General features: G+C 40.1%; 1 protein-coding gene across 1 annotated transcript in view; it reads left to right on the top strand.

Moving 5' to 3' along the window:
- The window catches only part of brca1 (BRCA1 DNA repair associated), a 75,374-nt gene that overhangs the window by 12,097 nt on the left and 43,934 nt on the right, over nucleotides 1-19,343 (top strand). Inside the window, exons 4-9 of the mRNA XM_033035262.1 lie at nucleotides 2,033-2,110; nucleotides 4,123-4,211; nucleotides 5,507-5,646; nucleotides 11,151-11,250; nucleotides 12,844-12,892; nucleotides 14,279-14,427. Of these exons, the coding sequence (XP_032891153.1) occupies nucleotides 2,033-2,110; nucleotides 4,123-4,211; nucleotides 5,507-5,646; nucleotides 11,151-11,250; nucleotides 12,844-12,892; nucleotides 14,279-14,427 (605 nt within the window). The remainder of the gene's footprint in view (nucleotides 1-2,032; nucleotides 2,111-4,122; nucleotides 4,212-5,506; nucleotides 5,647-11,150; nucleotides 11,251-12,843; nucleotides 12,893-14,278; nucleotides 14,428-19,343) is intronic.

The raw sequence follows: 19,343 nt of genomic DNA, 5'->3' as shown, positions 1-19,343 counted from the left end.
CCACATCCACTGGCTCCCTTATCCATTCTACTTGTTACATCCTCAAATAAATTCCTGAATATTAGTCGAGCATGATTTTCCCTTCATAAATCCATGCTGACTTTGACCGATCCTGTCACTGCTCTCCAAATGCGCTGACATTACATATTTAAAAATCGTCTCGAGCATTTTCCCCACTACCGATGTCAGGCTAACTGGTCTATAATTCCCTGTTTTCTCTCTCCCTCATTTCTTAAAAAGTGGGATTACATTAGCTACCCTCCTGTCCACAGGAACTGATCCAGAGCCTCTAGAACATTGGAAAATTATCACCAATGCATCCACGATTTCTAGGGCCACCTCCTTGAGTACTCTAGGATGCAGACCATCAGGCCCGGGGGAGTTATCTGCCTACAGTCCCAGCTGTTTACCAAAAACCATTTCCTGACTAATGTGCATTTCCTTCAGTCCCTCCCTCCCACTAGATCCTTGGTCCCCTAGTATTTCTGGAAGATTGTGTCTTTCTTAGTGAAGACAGAACCAAAGTACTTGGTTCCCATTATAATATGTGGGAAACTTTCAAGATTTACATTTGGCAACAATGAAAGAGCAGAGATGTGTTTCCACGATAGATTGGTGTACGATTTTGAGAGAAATATGAGGGTGTTGTGTTCACGTGTGACTGAAGGCCTTGCCCTTCACTGTGATGGAGGTTGTGGATTTGGGAGGTGCTGTCAGAGTAGCCTGATCTACTGGTACAGTACATACAATGTGTGCCTGCAGTAGTTGTGGAGAGAATGAATTTTCGCATAGTGGGTTGGTGCCACTCAAACTAGCTGCTTTATTCTAGGTGTTGTCTAACTTTGAATGTTGTTATGCTGTTGCTGCGGTACTCACATCCTCTTCAAAAAGACAGTCAACGTACTGTACAACCACATTATCTCCACAACTACTGCAGGTATACATTGTATCCACTGTACCTGTGCAAGTATGTGCCCAGGCTACTCTGTGCTACATGTTACACGTACTGTTTTCTACATGTTGATTCCTGCTTCAAAATATGGTTATTCCTTCTCTCCGTTTCCCCACCTGCCTCCTGGTAAAAGCTTCATTTGTACCCTCTATCTTTTTTGCCAGTGTCAAGCAATTCTCAGTCTGTGGCAATATATGTCCTATATGCTTTAATTGTACACAGCAACCCCTTGAGTGGGATTCCATCAAAAGCATTTGAAACTTACACAGTGCCACATCCACTGGTTCTCACTTGCCTAATCTACTGTTACATCCTAGAAAATTCCAGTCGATTTGTTGAACTTTATTTTCTGCTTCTAAACCCGTGCTAACTTTGTCCAATTGCATCATTTATAATGGTGTCTAGCATTTCCCCCTCCACTGATGTTAGACTCAATCGTCTGCAATTCCCTGCTGCTTTCCCCCCCTTTTAGTAGTATGGTTAGTTTTGCCTTGTTCCAATTTGTTGAAACAGTTCTTGAAGCTAAATAATTTTGGACGATGACCACTTAATGGTACCTCTGGACAATCAGCCACAGTAGAAGTTGACACAATTATGTGTAGCCTTATAGCTTCGCATATTTCGCTCTTCTGAAAATGTTTGTGGGGCTATTACTGATTTTGTTTGACAAATCTAAGTATAGATTAAAGACAACCGTAATTACAGTTGTGTCTCTTTGGCAGGTGTCTCTAATTTCCTCTCTAATTCCGTCTCTTACATCAACACTGCTGCTGGTGCCTTTAGATAAACCCCACTATTTTTCCAAATAATTGATGTAGATAAGGCAGATTTGTAGTTACATTTTATCACTCTATATCAGAAATAACCATGTGGTATATAAGGCAGAAAGACCAGAATTTTAAACGTTGCATAGGTTTAATGTAACTTTTAAACATGTGCCAGGGTTTGTGTCTACTTTGTTTTGCAGGTTTATCTTTGAAGAGTTCCTAATGAGTAATGGCCTTGTTTATTTATTAAGACCCTTCATGTGTGCTGATGTTTTCTTTTCCCTGGTTGACTTTTTACATTTCTTTAAATAAGGTTTTGTATATTGAAGCTGTTTGGCAAGACAAAAGGCAGTATACTGTGCCCATTGTGCAAGAACAAACTTACCAAGAGGTAGGTCAGTGCTAAGGTGAAGAGTATATCAATACTTTTTTTGTAAGTTAAAAAGCCAAAGCCCTAGGTTAGTGGTTTCCTGTGCAGTTATAATAAAGCCCAGTGCAAAGTGGAGGAACATTTTTCAGCATGGCACTTTGCAGCCAACAGGACTTGATATGTATTTCTCAAATTTTGTATAGCTCGCTCTTTCTCGTCGTATCAGGACTAGCCATTTTTGCTTGTCATCCTTGTTTCCATTCACTTTTTATAAAGTCTGGTCTGCTGGTCATGCCCCATTAGGATGCACTATACAACGTTATCTAGACTGCACGCCGTCACCAACACTTTGCCCAGTTAAACGAGCCTCACTTCCCCTGAATGGCTGTATTATTTTAACCAATTGGAGATATTCTTTTTGTACCAACATAGTGCTTCCCCCCACCCCCTCTTAAACTGATTCTAGCTTTTGTTCTGATAAAGGGCCTTGATCCTGAAACGTGAATGTCTATCCCCAAATGGAAACCTGATTTTCCAGCACTTTCTAATTTTATATTAAATTTCTATATTAAATTTCTAGCATCTGCAATGTTTCCTAATTAATTTTTCCAATCTTCATTAGGTCTGTGCATGGAATATAATATGGTGCTTTATTTTAATTTTATTCCAACTAGGTATCCTTTGACTACAGTTATTCATAATTAGAATGACTCTTTCTGTATCCTCCACTTCAAATCTTGAATGTAACATCTAGAGAAATTAATTCAAAAAACTATGTTGCTCATTCAAGAAATAATTTTAATTTCATCATGACTATGATTAATGAAAGCTCATTGACTGAGACAATTTGACTCGCGTGAAGTCATTGTGTATTCTAGCATTGTTTCTAAGGTAGACACAAAATACTGAAGTAACAGGCAGCATCTCTGGAGAGAAGCAATGGGTGACATTTTGGGTCAAAACTCTTCTTCGGACACATTTAGATTCCTACACATTGCAATGTTTCTGTTGGGTTTATGTGTACAGTGCCAATGATTTTACTGAGAAGCCACCACTGTATTTATGGCTCTCGCTTTAGCATTCACTTGAGAAGGGGCTGAAGTAAACTCTAATTGTCCAATATTTGTGCATTTGGTTGATCAATGGGTCTTAATGAAGGAGGCACAAAATATTGCAGGTGCTGGAATTTGCAGCAAAAGTGGAGAGCTTTTGTGGGAGGTGGGGTGGGGACGGGACCCAGTGGGATGAGTGTGCTGGAGAAAGGAGGCAGTTAAGAAACAAGGTGTTCAGTAATAGGGTGGGAAGAAGGCTGTGCGAGATGACCACAGTGGATGGGAAGAGAGAGAAGGGGATAGAGAATGATAATGGAGATGTCCATGTTAACATTATACGGTAGACTGCACAGACTGAATGTGAGTTGCTGTCCCTCTAGTTTGTTTGGCCTTGCCCTGTCAGTGGAGGAGGCTGACGACTGACAGGTTGGCGTCAGAATGGGAAGGGGATTTAAAGTGGCTATTAATTGGAAGATCCAGGTGGCCACAGTGGAGTGGGTGCCCAGTCTGCATTGGGTCTCTGATTTGGAGGTGGCCATGTTGTGACCGTTGAATGCAATGCATTGAGTAAAAATTGATGGCTGCTGTGTTTTTAAATGTTTGCTTTTTATTTCCCTTGTAAGTTTTCTCTGTGGTTAATATAAAAGTTGTGTAATTATCATTTATACTTAAAATATCTAGGCTACAGCCACATTCATTGTCCTGAAGGTAGACACAAAATGCTGGAGTAACTCAGCGGGTCAGGCAGCATCTCTGGAGAGAAGGAATGGGTGACGTTTCGGGTCGAGACCCTTGTCAGACTGAAGAAGGGCCTCGACCCGAAACTCCAGAGATGCTGCCTGACCCGCTGAGTTACTCAAGCATTTTCTGTCTACCTTCGATTTAAACCAGCATCTGCAGTTCTTTCCTACCTATACATTATGCTAGAGATAGCTCACGATGGACCTAAAAGTATTTATTAAATGTTACAATTAATTTCAGGAGTCTCCAGGAAAGCACTCGATTTAAACAACTTGCAGAGGGAATTGTGAAAACAATTCGTGCGTTTGAATTGGACACGGGTTATGAATGTAAGTATCTAATTTTATTTCTCAACATGCAAAAGCTGTACTGTATAATTAATGTTGGTGATAGTGTGTATTCAGTATTTAAATATTTGTGAATTATATCTCCAGGCAGGACAATGTGCAAAAACACTACTCAAAAATTTAAATGTTTTTTCTCGCAGCAAAAATGCAACGAGTGAAAACAGTGTTCGGCGTTAATGCAAATTAATTTTGTGTTCCAATTCACGGGTTAATATCCTCAAAGATTGCATGAACGGTGTTTAATGCCAAGTGCTAACCATTCAGGTGTTAACAGCACAATCCAATTCCATCCCTATTGAATATTTGACAAGCGCAAATAATTTGGAGCTTTGAATTGAAATTATGGGCAGTCTGTCACTTGAATTTAGTGCACTTGACTTTGTACGTACCAGTAAAGCAATTGTACTGCTGTAAAGAATTCTATTGTTTTTATTCCATGTGGACTTTTTTCCTGGTCATTCATTATTGACCCTGTCATTTATTACATTTGGAGAAAATTAGGATAATAGTTTTTCTTTATTGCATTGGCTGTATAACATGCGAAATTCAGCTGGGGACTTGCAAAAAATTCTATTCGTGACATTGAGGCCTATTTCATTGATTGGCTTTGTTTCATTAGGGTGCCTCTCTTCAAACGCAAACCTGAAATTCCGAGACTATAATAATTTCAGGCACCAGTTGATTGTTATCTGAAACACAGCAAACATTCCTGTATACATTTTGCAGTGTTGGCTGAATATGGATTAAAATGTTCCTTTGAGCATTTCTAAAAATGAGTGGATGAGAAACACAATACATTTTTATGATGTCTTTCATTGCCTTGGGTTACCCGGCACTTCATGGGAATATTAAATTATTTTTATATGTACTAATCTAGTAAACCCAGCACCAATTTTTGTTCATGCAAATGGCTATTCAAGCAGGACTAGAAAATGTGTTTTTAATGAATATTGGCTGAGATATCCCTGAACCTCCTCGTTTCTCCCTAGAAATACTGCCCTGGGATTCATGTATCCACCCAAGGGATCAATTTAACATTTCACCTGAAGGATAACATCTTCACTAATGCCGCACACAACAGTATCCATTTTGTGGGCAGACTCTAGGAAGGGTCTCAAATCTATGCCCTTTTTAATTCTGGGAGAACATGTTACCAGCCTTTTGTGCTTGTGGAGAAAGCTTTCAAAAGTGAACTGTTTTAAATGTGCTGATTAAATGTGGTTTTATACATAAGGTAGTAATTGGTCTTTTTTCTTCCGATGCATCATTTCCACTAGTCTCCATTGATGACTCTCAGAAAACAAGACCGGCTGAGATCAACTCTTACAAACAGTTATGGAAAGATGACAGCAGTGCCCAGAGCAACAACACCCCACAGACAATATTAGCTGCTGGAGTCTCTAGAAGTCGCACTTTGGTACTGCAGTAATCTGTTTTATAACTAGTGTTATTGGCCTGGAAATTGTTGGAGCAGTGTGTCTTCGCAAGTGCTATGAATTGGATTTATTTTAAAACCGCCCCTTCAGGCAATATTTTTCAGCTGCACATTGCTCTCCTGAATATAAATAACAATGGTCTGTCTCCTTAGCCATTAAAATATTATGGACCTAATGGAAGAAAAGTGCAGATCGGAGAAGAAGAAGAAAGGGAACCTCCACCATGTTATAATCAGCATAAATTGAGATATCACATATTTAAAATACCCCGTTGAAGCTGTCTCATCCGTAAGCTCTATCAATGCAAAACAACAATCATCAATTTCCGTGTGAGATCCTTGTACATTGCAAATACAGCAATATTTTGTCTTAATGGGGATGGTTCTTTTAGCTGTGATATGTAGATGTCACTGAAAAGGCTGGCATTTAGTGGCCTCTTCTAAATGCTGATTCCTTCCTGCAGTGAATGTGGTGAAACTATTTCCCAGGGTATGGTGTTAGAGATACTCCATTGTTTAAGCTCAGTGGTGAAGTAATGGCAATATACTGTATTTCCACATGCTGATAGTGTATGGTTTGTGTGAGTAGGATTCCATTGTGTGCCCTATCCTCCACCCTCCAGGTGGTAGTGTTTGCAGTTTTGGGATGTACTTTTGAAGAAGACCTGGTGGGTTGGTGCAGGTGATGCACCTTTAACTATTGTGTGCCAATAATGGAGTGAATGGATGGGATGTTCATCTAACAGGTTGCATTATTAGGAGGCAAGTCACTCTGCTGAACACCCAAGATGTTACCACTGTATTTGTGTAGTTGATCAATGTAGTTCTACAATATACATATAGATGCAGTGTCCTCCATAATGTTTGGGACAAAGACCCGTCATTTATTTATTTGCTTCTGTACTCCACAATTTGAGATTTGTAATAGAAAAAAAAAATCACATGTGGTTAAAGTGCACATTGTCAGATTTTATTAAAAAGCCATTTTTATACATTTTGGTTTCACAGTGTAGAAATTACTGCTGTGTTTATATATAGTCCCACCATTTCAGGGCACCATAATGTTTGGGACACATGGCTTCACAGGTGTTTATAATGGCTCGAGTGTGTTTAATTGCCTCCTTAATGCATGTATAAGAGAGCTCTCAACACTTAGTCTTTCATCCAGTCTTTCTATCACCTTTGGAAACTTTTATTGCTGTTTATCAACACGAGGACCAAAGTTGTGCCAATGAAAGTCTAAGAAGCCATTATGAGACTGAGAAACAAGAATAAAACTTTGAGACATCAGCCAAACCTTAGGCTTACCAAAATCAACTGTTTGGAACATCATTAAGAAGAAAGAGCACTGGTGAGCTTACTAATCGCAAAGGGACTGGCAGGCCAAGGAAGACCTCCACAGCTGATGACAGAATAATTATCTCTATAATAAAGAAAAATCACTAAACACCTGTCCAACAGATCAGAAACACTCTTCAGGAGTCAGGTGTTGATTTGTCAATGACCACTGTCCGCAGAAGACTTCATGAACAGAAATACAGAGGCTACACTGCAAGATGCAAACCACAGTTTGCCAAGAAGTACTTAAAAGAGCAACCATAGTTCTGGAAAAAGGTCTTTCTACAGCAAGGTCATTCTACAGCAAGACTATGATCGCAAACATAAGAATATAGAAACATAGAAAATAGGTGCAGGAGGAGGCCATTCGAGCCAGCACCGCCATTCATTGTGAACATGGCTGATCGTCCCCAATCAATAACCTGTGCCTGCCTTCTCCCCATATCCCTTGATTCCACTAGCCCCGAGAGCTCTATCTAACTCTCTCTTAAATCCATCCAGTGATTTGGCCTCCACTGCCCTCTGTGACGGAATTCCACAAATTCACAACTCTCTGGGTGAAAAAGCTGTTTCTCACCTCAGTCTTAAATGTCCTCCCTTTTATTCTAAGACTGTGGCCCCTGGTTCTGGACTCGCCTAACATTGGGAACATTTTTCCTGCATCTAGCTTGTACAGTCCTTTTATAATTTTATATGTTTCTATAAGAGACCCCCTCATCCTTCTAAACTCCAGTGAATACAAGCCTAGTCTTTTCAATCTTTCCTCATATGACAGTCCCACCATCCCAGGGATCAATCTCGTGAACATACTGCTAAAGCAACAAAGGCCTGACAGCTCATCACCAGAAAAGACACCAAGCTACTAGTGATGTCCATGAATCGCAGACTTCAAGCAGTTATTGCATGCAAAGGATATGCAACAAAATACTAAACATGACTACTTTCATTTACATGATAATGCTGTGCCCCAAACATTATGGTGCCCTGAAATGGGGGACTATGTATAAACACTGCCGTAATTTCTACATGGTGAAACCAAAATGTATAAAAATGGCCTTTATTAAAATCTGACAATGTGCACTTTAACCACATGTGATTTTTTTTCTATTACAAATCTCAAATTGTGGAGTACAAAGGCAAATAAATACATGGTGGGTCTTTGTCCCGAACATTATGGAGGGCGCTGTTTAACTTTTTTGGTGTTTATTGTGAGTTTTTACAGAGTAATATGTTTACATACCTGTAATGCTGTTGTAAGTAAGAATTTCATTGTTCTGTTTCGGGACATATGAAAGGAAAACAAAATTAGAGGACATTCCTTTTGGAAGGAGATGAGGAGGAATTTCTTTAGTCATGGTGGTGAATCTGGAATTCATTGCCACAGAAGGCCGTGGAGGCCAAGACAATGGATATTTTTAAGGCAGAGATAGATAGATTCATGATTAGTATGGGTGTTGGGGTTATGGGGAGAAGGCAGGAGAATGGGGTTTGGAGGGAGAGGTAGACTTGATGGCCTAATTCAGCTCATATGACCTTATTATGAATGAAATTAATGTAATCAGCAGTAAACATTCATTCTTATGATACATTGGAGAACAAGCCATAGATGAAATAGCCAAAGATAGTTAGGCCTAGGGAAGAACTGCCATGATTTAACTTTAATGCTTCTATCAGATGCATACAGTAACTAAAAGTTTACATGGCCATTTTGTCAGTCTTTTATTTTTGAGTGTGCCTGATGCTCTTGTGTAGTCTTTCATAGTTGATGGTAAAATGAGAGATTTGAGGTTATGGCTAGACAAAATTATGACAACCTAGAACCTGGTTGCGACTGATGTTATTTAGTAACTTGAAAAGAACAGCTTTGAGTTGCTTAATGTTCTGTGAAACTTTCCCACTCTACAAAGGAAAAATAGAGAATATCCTCCATGAAACGACAAATTTGTCTCCACATGTTAGTCTGGATTTTGGTTATGGTGGACAAAATTGTTGTAACTCAAGGCCCTGTCCCACTTACGTGTCCTTGGCACGCAAATTACGCGACCTCGTCGTTGCGTTGAGGCGCACGGGCATCTGTCCCACTGTGAAGCGCGGAGGGGTATTGAGTTTGTGCGCGGTACCGCACGGCGCTCCGAAATTTTGTAGCAAACGAAATCTTCGCTCGCCACCGGCCTGTCGCGTAACTGATGGCCAAAGTGGGACAGGCCCAAGACCCTGGCGCGACGCAACGTCTCACCTCCAACAGCAGCAGAAGCAGGCAAACCGATCGCTGAGCTCGGCCGGTCCCGCTGAGTTACTCCTGCATTTTGTGTCCATCTGCAAATGACGTCAAGAGCTCCAGACGGCTGTGCAGACACATGAAGTCGCGAGTGACCTTCGCGGGACCGTCGCGCCTCAACGCGACCACTATGTCGCGTATTTAGCATGCCAAGGACACTCAAGTGGGACAGGAGCTTAAGGCTATGGTCCTGTATAAAGAACTCTCAAGGGTTAACAAATTATATTAGCATAAAACTACCTTTAAGAACTAATAGAAACAACTAAAAGTGGTACAAAGCCGCTGAAGGTTCTAGATTAGGATGATGGCAGTAAACACTAACGAGGCAATTGCTATATGGTACAAAAGTTCATTTGGTGTCATGTTAGCAGTAGTGTATAGTGTGAAATAAACTAACACTAAATGCAACAGTCTTGAAACAACATTCTCGACGTGCTCTTAGCACAAAATAGACGAGAGAAATCAAGTTTTACAACAGAAATCTATACACTGAAAAAATTACCCCCTTAATCAGCTATTGTGGACAACCGGCAATAATGGAGACCATCGCCCCACCCCCGGGGTGGGCCGTTATAATTAGGGTTATCTGTATTGGGTTACTCATAATCTGCAATGCAACCAATTTGACAACTTTAGCATTCAAACATCTATTTTACTACTGAATTATTCTAAATGATAAAGATTGATATCAAAACAAAGTGTAAATTCAAAAAAAATTGCTATCTCTTCCGTGTGATGATGTTTCCAATAGGCTGTTTGTCTGTCATCAAGTAAGTCTCAGTGTATCTTTTACTTATCTCACAAGGCACACTTTTATTGATTCAAGATTCAAGAGAGTTTATTGTCATGTGCCCCTGATAGGACAATGAAATTCTTGCTTTGCTTCAGCACAACAGAACATAGTAGACATGACTAAAGAACAGATCAGTGTGTTCATATACCATTATATAAATATATACACACATGAATAAATAAACTGATAAAGTGCAAATAACAGATAATGGGCTATTAATGTTCAGAGTTTTGTCCGAGCCAAGTTTAATAGCCTGATGGCTGTGGGGAAGTAGCTATTCCTGAACCTGGTCGTTGCAGTCTTCGGGCTCCTGTACCTTCTACCTGAAAGTAGCGGGGAGATGAGTGTGTGGCCAGGATGGTGTGGGTCCTTGATGATACTGCCAGCCTTTTGAGGCAGCGACTGCAATAGATCCCCTCGATGGAAGGGAGGTCAGAGCTTCCCTTTTTTTGTGAATGGTAGATACCATGAGCTTGTCTTTTCCCCTATAATTTCTGTGCCATTATATTTGAGGAATTTTTTGTTGTTTTCTCATGAAATCTTATTTTGCATATATCCTTTGTCACAGGTAGTGAGATTGTTTTATACAGGCTTTGCTTTTGACTGTTTAAGTGGTGAAATTCCCAACATTTTTGGCACTTGCTGATCAATTTTTCTTTTTTTTTTCTTTTAATCAATTATATTTTTAAATGCTGTTCAGTCACAACCCCATGTCAACTGATTTGCATTTCATCAGTTTTTATTGTACATTTCTTGTGTCTCAATGAGGGTACTTTGAAAACTGAATTGAAACCATAGCTTTGCAATGTCTACTATGTATTTCTTGTATTGGTACCTTTTGGTGTTTGGAGATGATTTATTTACTTGATTTCTGACTGTAACAGGTATTACACCAGACACCAGCCAGTGGACTTTAAATGATATTTACCAGGAATACCAATCATTGTGATGTAATCACTGCAGGTTTAACATCATAATTATGATTGTTTACCAGGAAATAGCTGTATCATACACAACTTCACAACTTCTTAATTATATTACATAAAGAAATACTGAAATAACTGCTCTCTTATACAGAATGATTGCACTGGACGTCCTTTGACAGAAGTTGTCAGAAGAGTTTCTACAAGAAATAAAAGGCAGAAAATAGATGCTGAACCTGTTTATGTTGAGATTGGTAAGCATTTTAAAGATCAGCATGATTTTTTTTTTCTATGCAGTTTATTCTCTATTGTCTATTTGACTATGTCGCTGGATCCCCATCTCTTTCAACTTGATCTGGAGGTAAAAAATGTTGTGGCATTAAATTTCAACAATCTCAAACCTGCTGCCAGTGGCTTTTCCTTAATGCATGTGTATGCTCTGATGCTCAAAGAGTTCCTTTGCTACACTGATGTGAGTCATAAAGCAAATGTTTCACTAAACGTAATCAGTTTACAACTGAATGAACTGGCAACTTGCATAATTGCAGTTTGCTAGAGGACATAATTGCTGTTTGTTTGTTGGCTTGGGGGTACTTTCCTGTTTCTCTTGGGTACAGCAACGAATCCGTCTTTCCTTATGACCTAGAGAGCCATTCAACTCATTGTGTCCATGTTAGCATGGAAAGCAATCCTGTCCCTCCCTTATTTTCCTACAATCTATAATTTTTGCACTCCCAACAACTCTTTTAATTCTGCCCGTTACAGGCAGGTGGTCAATTAATCTAGCAACGCTTTTTTTTTTTTAGATGTGGGGGAAAACTGCAGCACAAAGTAGTAACTAAGTGGCCATAGGGAGAATGTGTAAGAAGGAACTGCAGATGCTGCTTTAAACCAAAGATAGACACAAAAGGCTGGAGTAACTCAGTGGGACAGGCAGCATCTCTGGGGAGAAGGAATGGGCGATGTTTTGGGTCGAGACCCTTCTTCAGACTGGTTAGCAATAAGGGAAACAAGTGGTATAAACGGTGATGTGGGGAGATAAAGAACAATGAATGAAAGATTTGCAAAAATAATGATGATAAAGGAAACGGGCCATTGTAAGCTATAGGGTGAAAATGAGAAGCTTGTGCGACTTGGTTGGGGGAGGGTTAGAGAGAGAGGGAATGCTACCTGAAGTGAGAAAAATCAATATACCACTGGGCTGCAAGCTGCCCAACCGAAATATGAGAAGCTGTTCGTCCAATTTGCGTTTAGCCTCACTCTGACAATGGAGGAGACCGGGGACAGAAAGGTCTGTGCAGGAATGGGAAGTAGCATTAAAGTGTCCAGCAACCGGGAGATCAGGTTTGTTCACGCGGGCTGCGCGAGTGTGTTCCGCGAAACGATCGCCCAGTCTGCGTTTGGTCTCACCGATGTATAAGAGCCCACATCTTGAACAACGGATACAGTAGATGAGGTTGGAGGAGGTGCAAGTGAACCTCTGCCTAACCTGAATGGGCTGTCGGGGTCCCTTGACAGAGTCGAGGGAGGAGGTACAGCTGCTTGTCCCGCTGAGTTACTCCAGCTTTTGGTGTCAATCTTTGGCCATAGGGAGAATGTGCAAACTCCATACACAAAGTACCAGGAGGTTGGGATTGAACCCAGATCTCTACAGCGGTAGCACCTTGCTTCTCCCTGCACAGCAGATAGAGCAGTGTTTTATTTTGCATGGTAGTTATTCATACTAGTTGTATATTACTTTTTAATGTTAGATTTGAATATGCGTTCAATGCTAGAGTACAACTTAAATTTGATGTATGACGAAGGTTATTTAGTCTTTTGTTTAGTATTTGTCTTTTGTATTACAGATTCAGATTCTTCTGAGGAATCTTTGTTTAGAGTACATATTAAGGAAAGGTAAGTGAATCTACATGGATAAGGAGTTGTATAAATGTATCCTGACTAGTTTATGGCATTGTTTTGTGGGAGTGTGTTAGTGGGCAATCAGCCATAAATTAGAAATTGTTGTGAGAAATAAATTCACAAAATTTTCTTATTGAGAGTTGATTTTAGAGGCTTGTTGCCTGAATTGAATGCTTGAAATTAATAGTTTTCTATGGGAATTTATATTAGTTTGCAGTTGGGTTTCACTGAGTGTTATCTATTTGCGATTTTGAGGATTAGTTTCAACTTAACGTATAATGGTAGTTTTGAGCATGTAGCCGTTTCAAAAGTGAAATTTACGAAAATAAAATCCGAGATGGGGTAATCAAATGACCATTTCTTGCATGGTCAAAAAAATGATCAGTGCAATAAAATAATTATAAATCTTGCATTTTAACAAGGTATACGTATAAAAGAAATGCAACATAAAACAATATAAAAGAGATGCAACACTTGTCCCTTTACCTCCCCCCTCGACTCCGTTCAAGGACCCAAGCAGTCGTTCCAGGTGCGACAGAGGTTTACCTGCATCTCCTCCAACCTCATCTATTGCATCCACTGCTCTAGATGTCAGCAGACCAAGCGGAGGTTGGGCGATCGTTTCGCCGAACACCTCCGCTCGGTCCGCAATAACCAAGCTGACCTCCCGGTGGCTCAGCACTTCAACTCCCCCTCCCACTCTGTCTCTGACCTCTCTGTCCTGGGTCTCCTCCATGGCCACAGCGAGCAGCACCAGAAATTGGAGGAACAGCACCTCATATTCCGCTTGGGGAGACTGCATCCTGGGGGCATGAACATCGAATTCTCCCAATTTTGTTAGTCCTTGCTATCTCCTCCCCTTCCTCAGTCCCCCTGCTGTCTCCTCCCATCCCCCAGCCTTCGGGCTCCTCCTCCTTTTTCCTTTCTTGTCCCCGCCCACCCCACCCCCGATCAGTCTGAAGAAGGGTTTCGGCCCGAAACGTTGCCTATTTCCTTCGCTCCATAGATGCTGCTGCACCCGCTGAGTTTCTCCAGCTTTTTTGTGTACCTTCGATTTTCCAGCATCTGCAGTTCCTTCTTAAACACATAAGTATAAAAGATGTTTGTATTTTTAGGTACCACACTCTATACCAATTATTGGTCATTCTGGTTCACCTCCAATGGGTGTGTTTATTTTTAAAAAAAATTTAAATTCTGTATGGATAAGATGTTCTTTCCAAATCATTCCTCTTTAAAATAGTCATTGGAAAAATGAATTAAATGACGACTGAAATCCATCGTTGTAATTCTGGAGATAGACACAAATAGCTGGAGTACCTCTGCGGGTCAGACAGCATCTCTGCAGAAAAGGAAGGGTTTTAATTCTGGTTTCTTCCATAGGTTAACACTGCAGCAAAATACTGTGAATAAGAAAGCCACTCTTGAAGAAGAGAAATCAGATCAATGTGACAATGATGAAAAGTATATCGAGGAAAATAAATCAGAAGTATCTAAACCAGTGTTGGAGGAACTGTTTTCATCAGAAATGGGTATGTTATGTCTATATTGTCAACACTTCATACTTTTAATTATTTTTGCACAATGATCTAAGTTTAATAACATGGTGAATCAATAAACAGTTGTGATTTAAGTTTGGGAATTAGATCACTATGGTTGTTAACTATAAAGACACTTCTTGTTCGTATCCTTGATTGACTTTTACTCATTCCTGAAATAATCATGTTAAAAGGTCCTTCCATTCGCTCCATGTCTCCTGTAGTTCCCACCTACATAAAGCCACAGAATGTTCTAAGGAAGGTGATTAAACCCGATTTTTAAATTTTCCCAGGACAAAATGGCTACAGTAAGAAAGAAACGACGATCTCCCTGATCTTGATAAGTGATCAAAACCTGTCCAAGGGAGGATATCGGATCTGATTTCACTAAAGAATCTTTTATTTTGTTAGATGCTGTATGATCCATCTATAAAAGTTCAGGATCCGTACAGACAAATCGGTTTGCACCTCAGCAGACCTGGGAATTGTGTCCACATGGGTTGTTTACGGTTGTTTTGAGGGGAAGTTTATTTTCCAGCGGTATGGTTGATGGAGGGTAGCAAAAAAAGGGAGACAAGAAAGGATTGGAGGAGCTAAGTGGCACCAGAATAAGAACATGAACATTTTAGATGGGATCAGACAAAATTCAAAATGAGCCAAGCTGAGTTTTGGGTTTACTCTGTGTTCATTAACTGGAGTGTACAAAACATTGTTGGTGAGCTGCATGCACACTTATTCCTATCGAATGATAATGAGGTTGAGCGTATTAGTAAACGACTTCAAGAAGCTAAGCTGAATGAATCAAAATTTTCAAAAACTGCCAAATTGGAAATGCAAAACAACAACAGGAAATGCTGGAAACATTCGGCAGGTCAGACAGCAACTGAGGAAGAAAAAAAATTATAAGATTTATTTATAAGAGTATAAGATTTATTGCTGAGAAATGCGAAGTGCTACGAAGAATGAGAAGCCAGAGGCACAATTCTAACAGAAGTGCCAGTTAAAGTGATATTTTCTTTTAGTACTAAATAACATTGAGGTTTCTTGCTTTCCAAAATAAAGGAATAGAATATAAGAAGAATTAGTTTTACCTATGGACATGTATATGCCTACCATTTATTTTGCCATTTTTTTGGGAGTCACTAATTCCTCAGACAACATTTGGCTTGCATTGATTAATTATACCTTTCTGCTAGTTCTAAGATCGCCAGAATTTGCTCCATTCCTGCATCTTTTTGGTGGAAATAGTTTCTGCTATTGAACATGCTCTTGATTTAAGTTGATTGGGGAAATTGATTAAAGTTTAAGAAAGAGAGAAGATAAATTGTCTTCAGAATTTACTGGCGGCTGCACTAGTGTCATTGTAATGTACATAACTACCTCTTTCTAATGTTTCTTTGATAGCCACATTCTGATCAATATTGTACAAAAGTACCTGGGATCATTGAGCCATGTATTGATTGATGTTATGTAGAATTTTGTTTAATTAACTTCAAGGGCCAGGGTTTACAAACTTAATCTTTTTTTAGGATTTTTTAAGGACATTAATCAGTTCCTTTTTGAAATGATGACCAATTACTTGGGCTTATTTTTGTAGAAAGCATGTTACAAGGCCAATTGCTCAGGTTTTCTGTTTTTTAATTTTGGAATTGGTCTGAACAATAACACTCAAAAATATAGAAATATTGATTATGTGTAGGCTCTAATGTTGGATCTAAAACTCCTTTATTATTCTTATTGAAATCTCCCAAATTCCTGTGATCCCCAAATGTATAAATCCATCAAAAACTTATTTGGCATAATTTTGATTGCATGTGGCTTTAAACATTTGATTTGGGGGATAAGGCAAGGTAGCAAAATGGATGGTGATAAACTAAATCAGTCAGGAACCTTGGATAAGATAAATTTTGACTTTCAGAGGATCTTTAATGCGCTGCTTAAAGAATTATTAAACAACATGAATCCCCATTTGCATTAAATGTGGCAACAAAACGTGGATTGCGGATTGGTTAATGGAGTAGGGTCATTTTGCAGTTAGGATGCTGTCACTAGATGGGTGCTCCAGCGATCAACGTTGGGGCCCCAGTATTTGCCACTCATTTGAATGAAGAGATTATGAGTACTTTATCCATGCTTCTTGTTGTTAGAAAGTTGGGTGGCCAGGCATGTTGTGAGAAAGACCAGTCATCAACGAGGATACACACAAAATGCTGCAGTAACTCAGCGGGTCAGGCAACATCTCTGGAGAAGGGTCTCGACCAGAAACATCATCTATTCCTTTTCTCCAAAGATGCCGCCTGTCCCGCTGAGTTACTCCAGCATTTTGTGTGTATCCCCGTTGATGTCTGATGCTCGGTTTTCGCCGGCACAGAGGGGGTTAACCGATGGCCACTGTTTAAGGCGAGAGGTGCAGCTGACGGTCCCCGGCCCGTCGGGGAACGGGTTCCTCGGGAGTTGGAGCAGAGTTGAGCTGGAGTTGGCGCTTCTCCGCGCTGGCTGTAAGTCTGGGGCCGCCACTGGTCCGGGCCAGTGTCTGTCATTCCAGGGTCACCCCAAACATCTCCGGCCACCCCCAAACAGGGATGGGACACTCGGGAGGGGATGGTCCAGTAGCAATTAAACAGCGCTTGCAGCGCCGGAGACCCGGGTTCGATCCTGACCACGAATTAAACGCAGGTCGGTACAAACGCAGCAGCTCAGCTGCCGTGAATGTCTCTCCGCCGGTCCAGTCTCACACCCTGTCTCCCACTCGCATCTGCGCCCTCTCTCGCGGTTACACCCCGCTCTCCCGCTACCTGGCACCCCCTGTTCCTCAGATTAAATATGTTTTTACACATAAATTATGACTAAAGATAAGAAAATGTTTCAAACGCAAGTAATGTTTTCTTATTCCAGTAGCAAACACATTAACGATTAAACGAACATAATAAATTATTTAACTTTTTGAATATCTCATAATTGCAGATTAATGAACTGAACTAGAACTGGGACTAAGTAGTGTGTGAACAGCAGAACAAGAAAGGAAGCTATTGAGTTGACAGAATTCTAGATTAATTCACTGGTAGAATAGTTAACAATTTATACACAGTTTATACAGCCAGCCTTCATTCGCTTTTTCTTTATCACAAATGACCTTTGACAAATCCCATGATTCCTTGCGTTTTTCAGAATACCAAACTCGTTTATTAAAAAATAAAATCGCTCGCATCAACAGAGCATGCACGAGAGGTAGAAGTTAATTTTTTTTCAAATATAGATTTGCCACTGACTAACTTGCTCTGCCTTCCTGAAATGTTGCGTAACTTAAGTTTAAAAGATTTCTTGAAAACTGGTGAGTTGGCAAGGCTGGAACATTGCATAGAATAGGACGAAGATAGCACAAAGCTATGCCAAGGAAAACAGACTAAAGAGGGAAGTGGAACAAAAGATTACATAAAGGCTAGGACAACCACGTCATGAGCAGGTGCAACACATGGGAATCGTGCAAGATGCCTATGAAGGATCCCAAAAATTGGGTGAGGATTATGGACCATGAAAAAACCCACTGGATCTTTGAGGTTTATAATAATTGGCAAGGGGGAAGTAGCATGAAACAAAGAAAATTAAATGTTGGAATGTTAAATAGGTTGGATTTTGTGGAGGATGGGATACAAACATCCATCTAACCTGAAGGTAGCAAAAGCAGAGGTGAGTGTTTCAGTAGCTTATAAAAATCCCTCTGTCAAGAGATGTTTATTACAACAAAATGTTTCATCCACAAAAAACACTTGATGAAATAATAATAACGGATTTAAGTGTTACAGGTAATGACTGATTAAATTTGTATGGCTGAACTCAAATAGCTAGACTAAAGGATTTCTGTATCAAGACATTCTATTTATTATACAGTGCGCTCCATAATGTTTGGGACAAAGACCCGTCATTTATTTATTTGTCTCTGTTCTCCACAATTTGAGATTTGTATTAGAAAAAGTCACATGTGGTTAAAGAGCACATTGTCAGATTTTAACAAAGGCCATTTTTATACATTTTGGTTTCACCATGTAGAAATTAAAGCAGTGTTTATACAGTCCCCACATTTCAGGGCACCATAATGTTTGGGACACCGCAATGTCATGTAAATGAAAATAGTCATGTTTAGTATTTTGTTGCATGTCCTTTGCACACAATGACTGCTTGAAGTCTGCGATTCATGGACATCATCAGTTGCTGGGTGATGCTCTGCCAGGCCTGTATTGCAGCCATCTTTAGCTCATGCTTGTTTTGGGGACAAGTCCCCTTTAGGTTTCTCTTCAGCATATAAAAGGCATGCTCAATTGGGTTCAGATTGGGTGATTGATTTGGCCACTCAAGAATTGACCATTTTATAGCTTTGAAAAACTCCTTTGTTGCTTTAGCAATATGTTTGCGATCATTGTCTTGCTGTAGAATGAACCGCCGGCCAATGCGTTTTGAGGCATTTGTTTGAACTTGAGCAGATAGGATGTGTTTATACACTTCGGAATTAATTATGCTACTACCATAGGCAGTTGTATCATCAATGACGATAAGTGAGCCAGTACCTTCAGCAGCCATACATGCCCAGGCCATAACACACCCCACCACCGTGTTTCACAGATGGGTGGTATGCTTTGGATCTTGGGCAGTTCCTTCTCTCCTCCATACTTTGCTCTTGCCATCACCCTGATATGGTTAATCTTTGTCTCATCTGTCCACAAAACCTTTTTCCAGAACTGTGGTTGCTCTTTTAAGTAGGTAGACAAAAATGCTGAAGAAACTCAGTGGGTGAAGCAGCATTTATGGAGCGAAGGTGACGTTTCAGGTCGAGATCCTTCCTCAGACTTTGCTCCATAAATGCTGCCTCACTGAGTTTCTACAGCATTTTTGTCTACCTTCTATTTTTCCAGCAT

Source organism: Amblyraja radiata, chromosome 16 (genome assembly GCF_010909765.2).
Source record: "Amblyraja radiata isolate CabotCenter1 chromosome 16, sAmbRad1.1.pri, whole genome shotgun sequence".
In the NCBI taxonomy this organism is placed as follows: Eukaryota; Metazoa; Chordata; class Chondrichthyes; order Rajiformes; family Rajidae; genus Amblyraja; species Amblyraja radiata.
The sequence above is the reverse complement of the archived record's forward strand: the minus strand, read 5'-3'. Positions and strand labels throughout refer to the sequence as shown.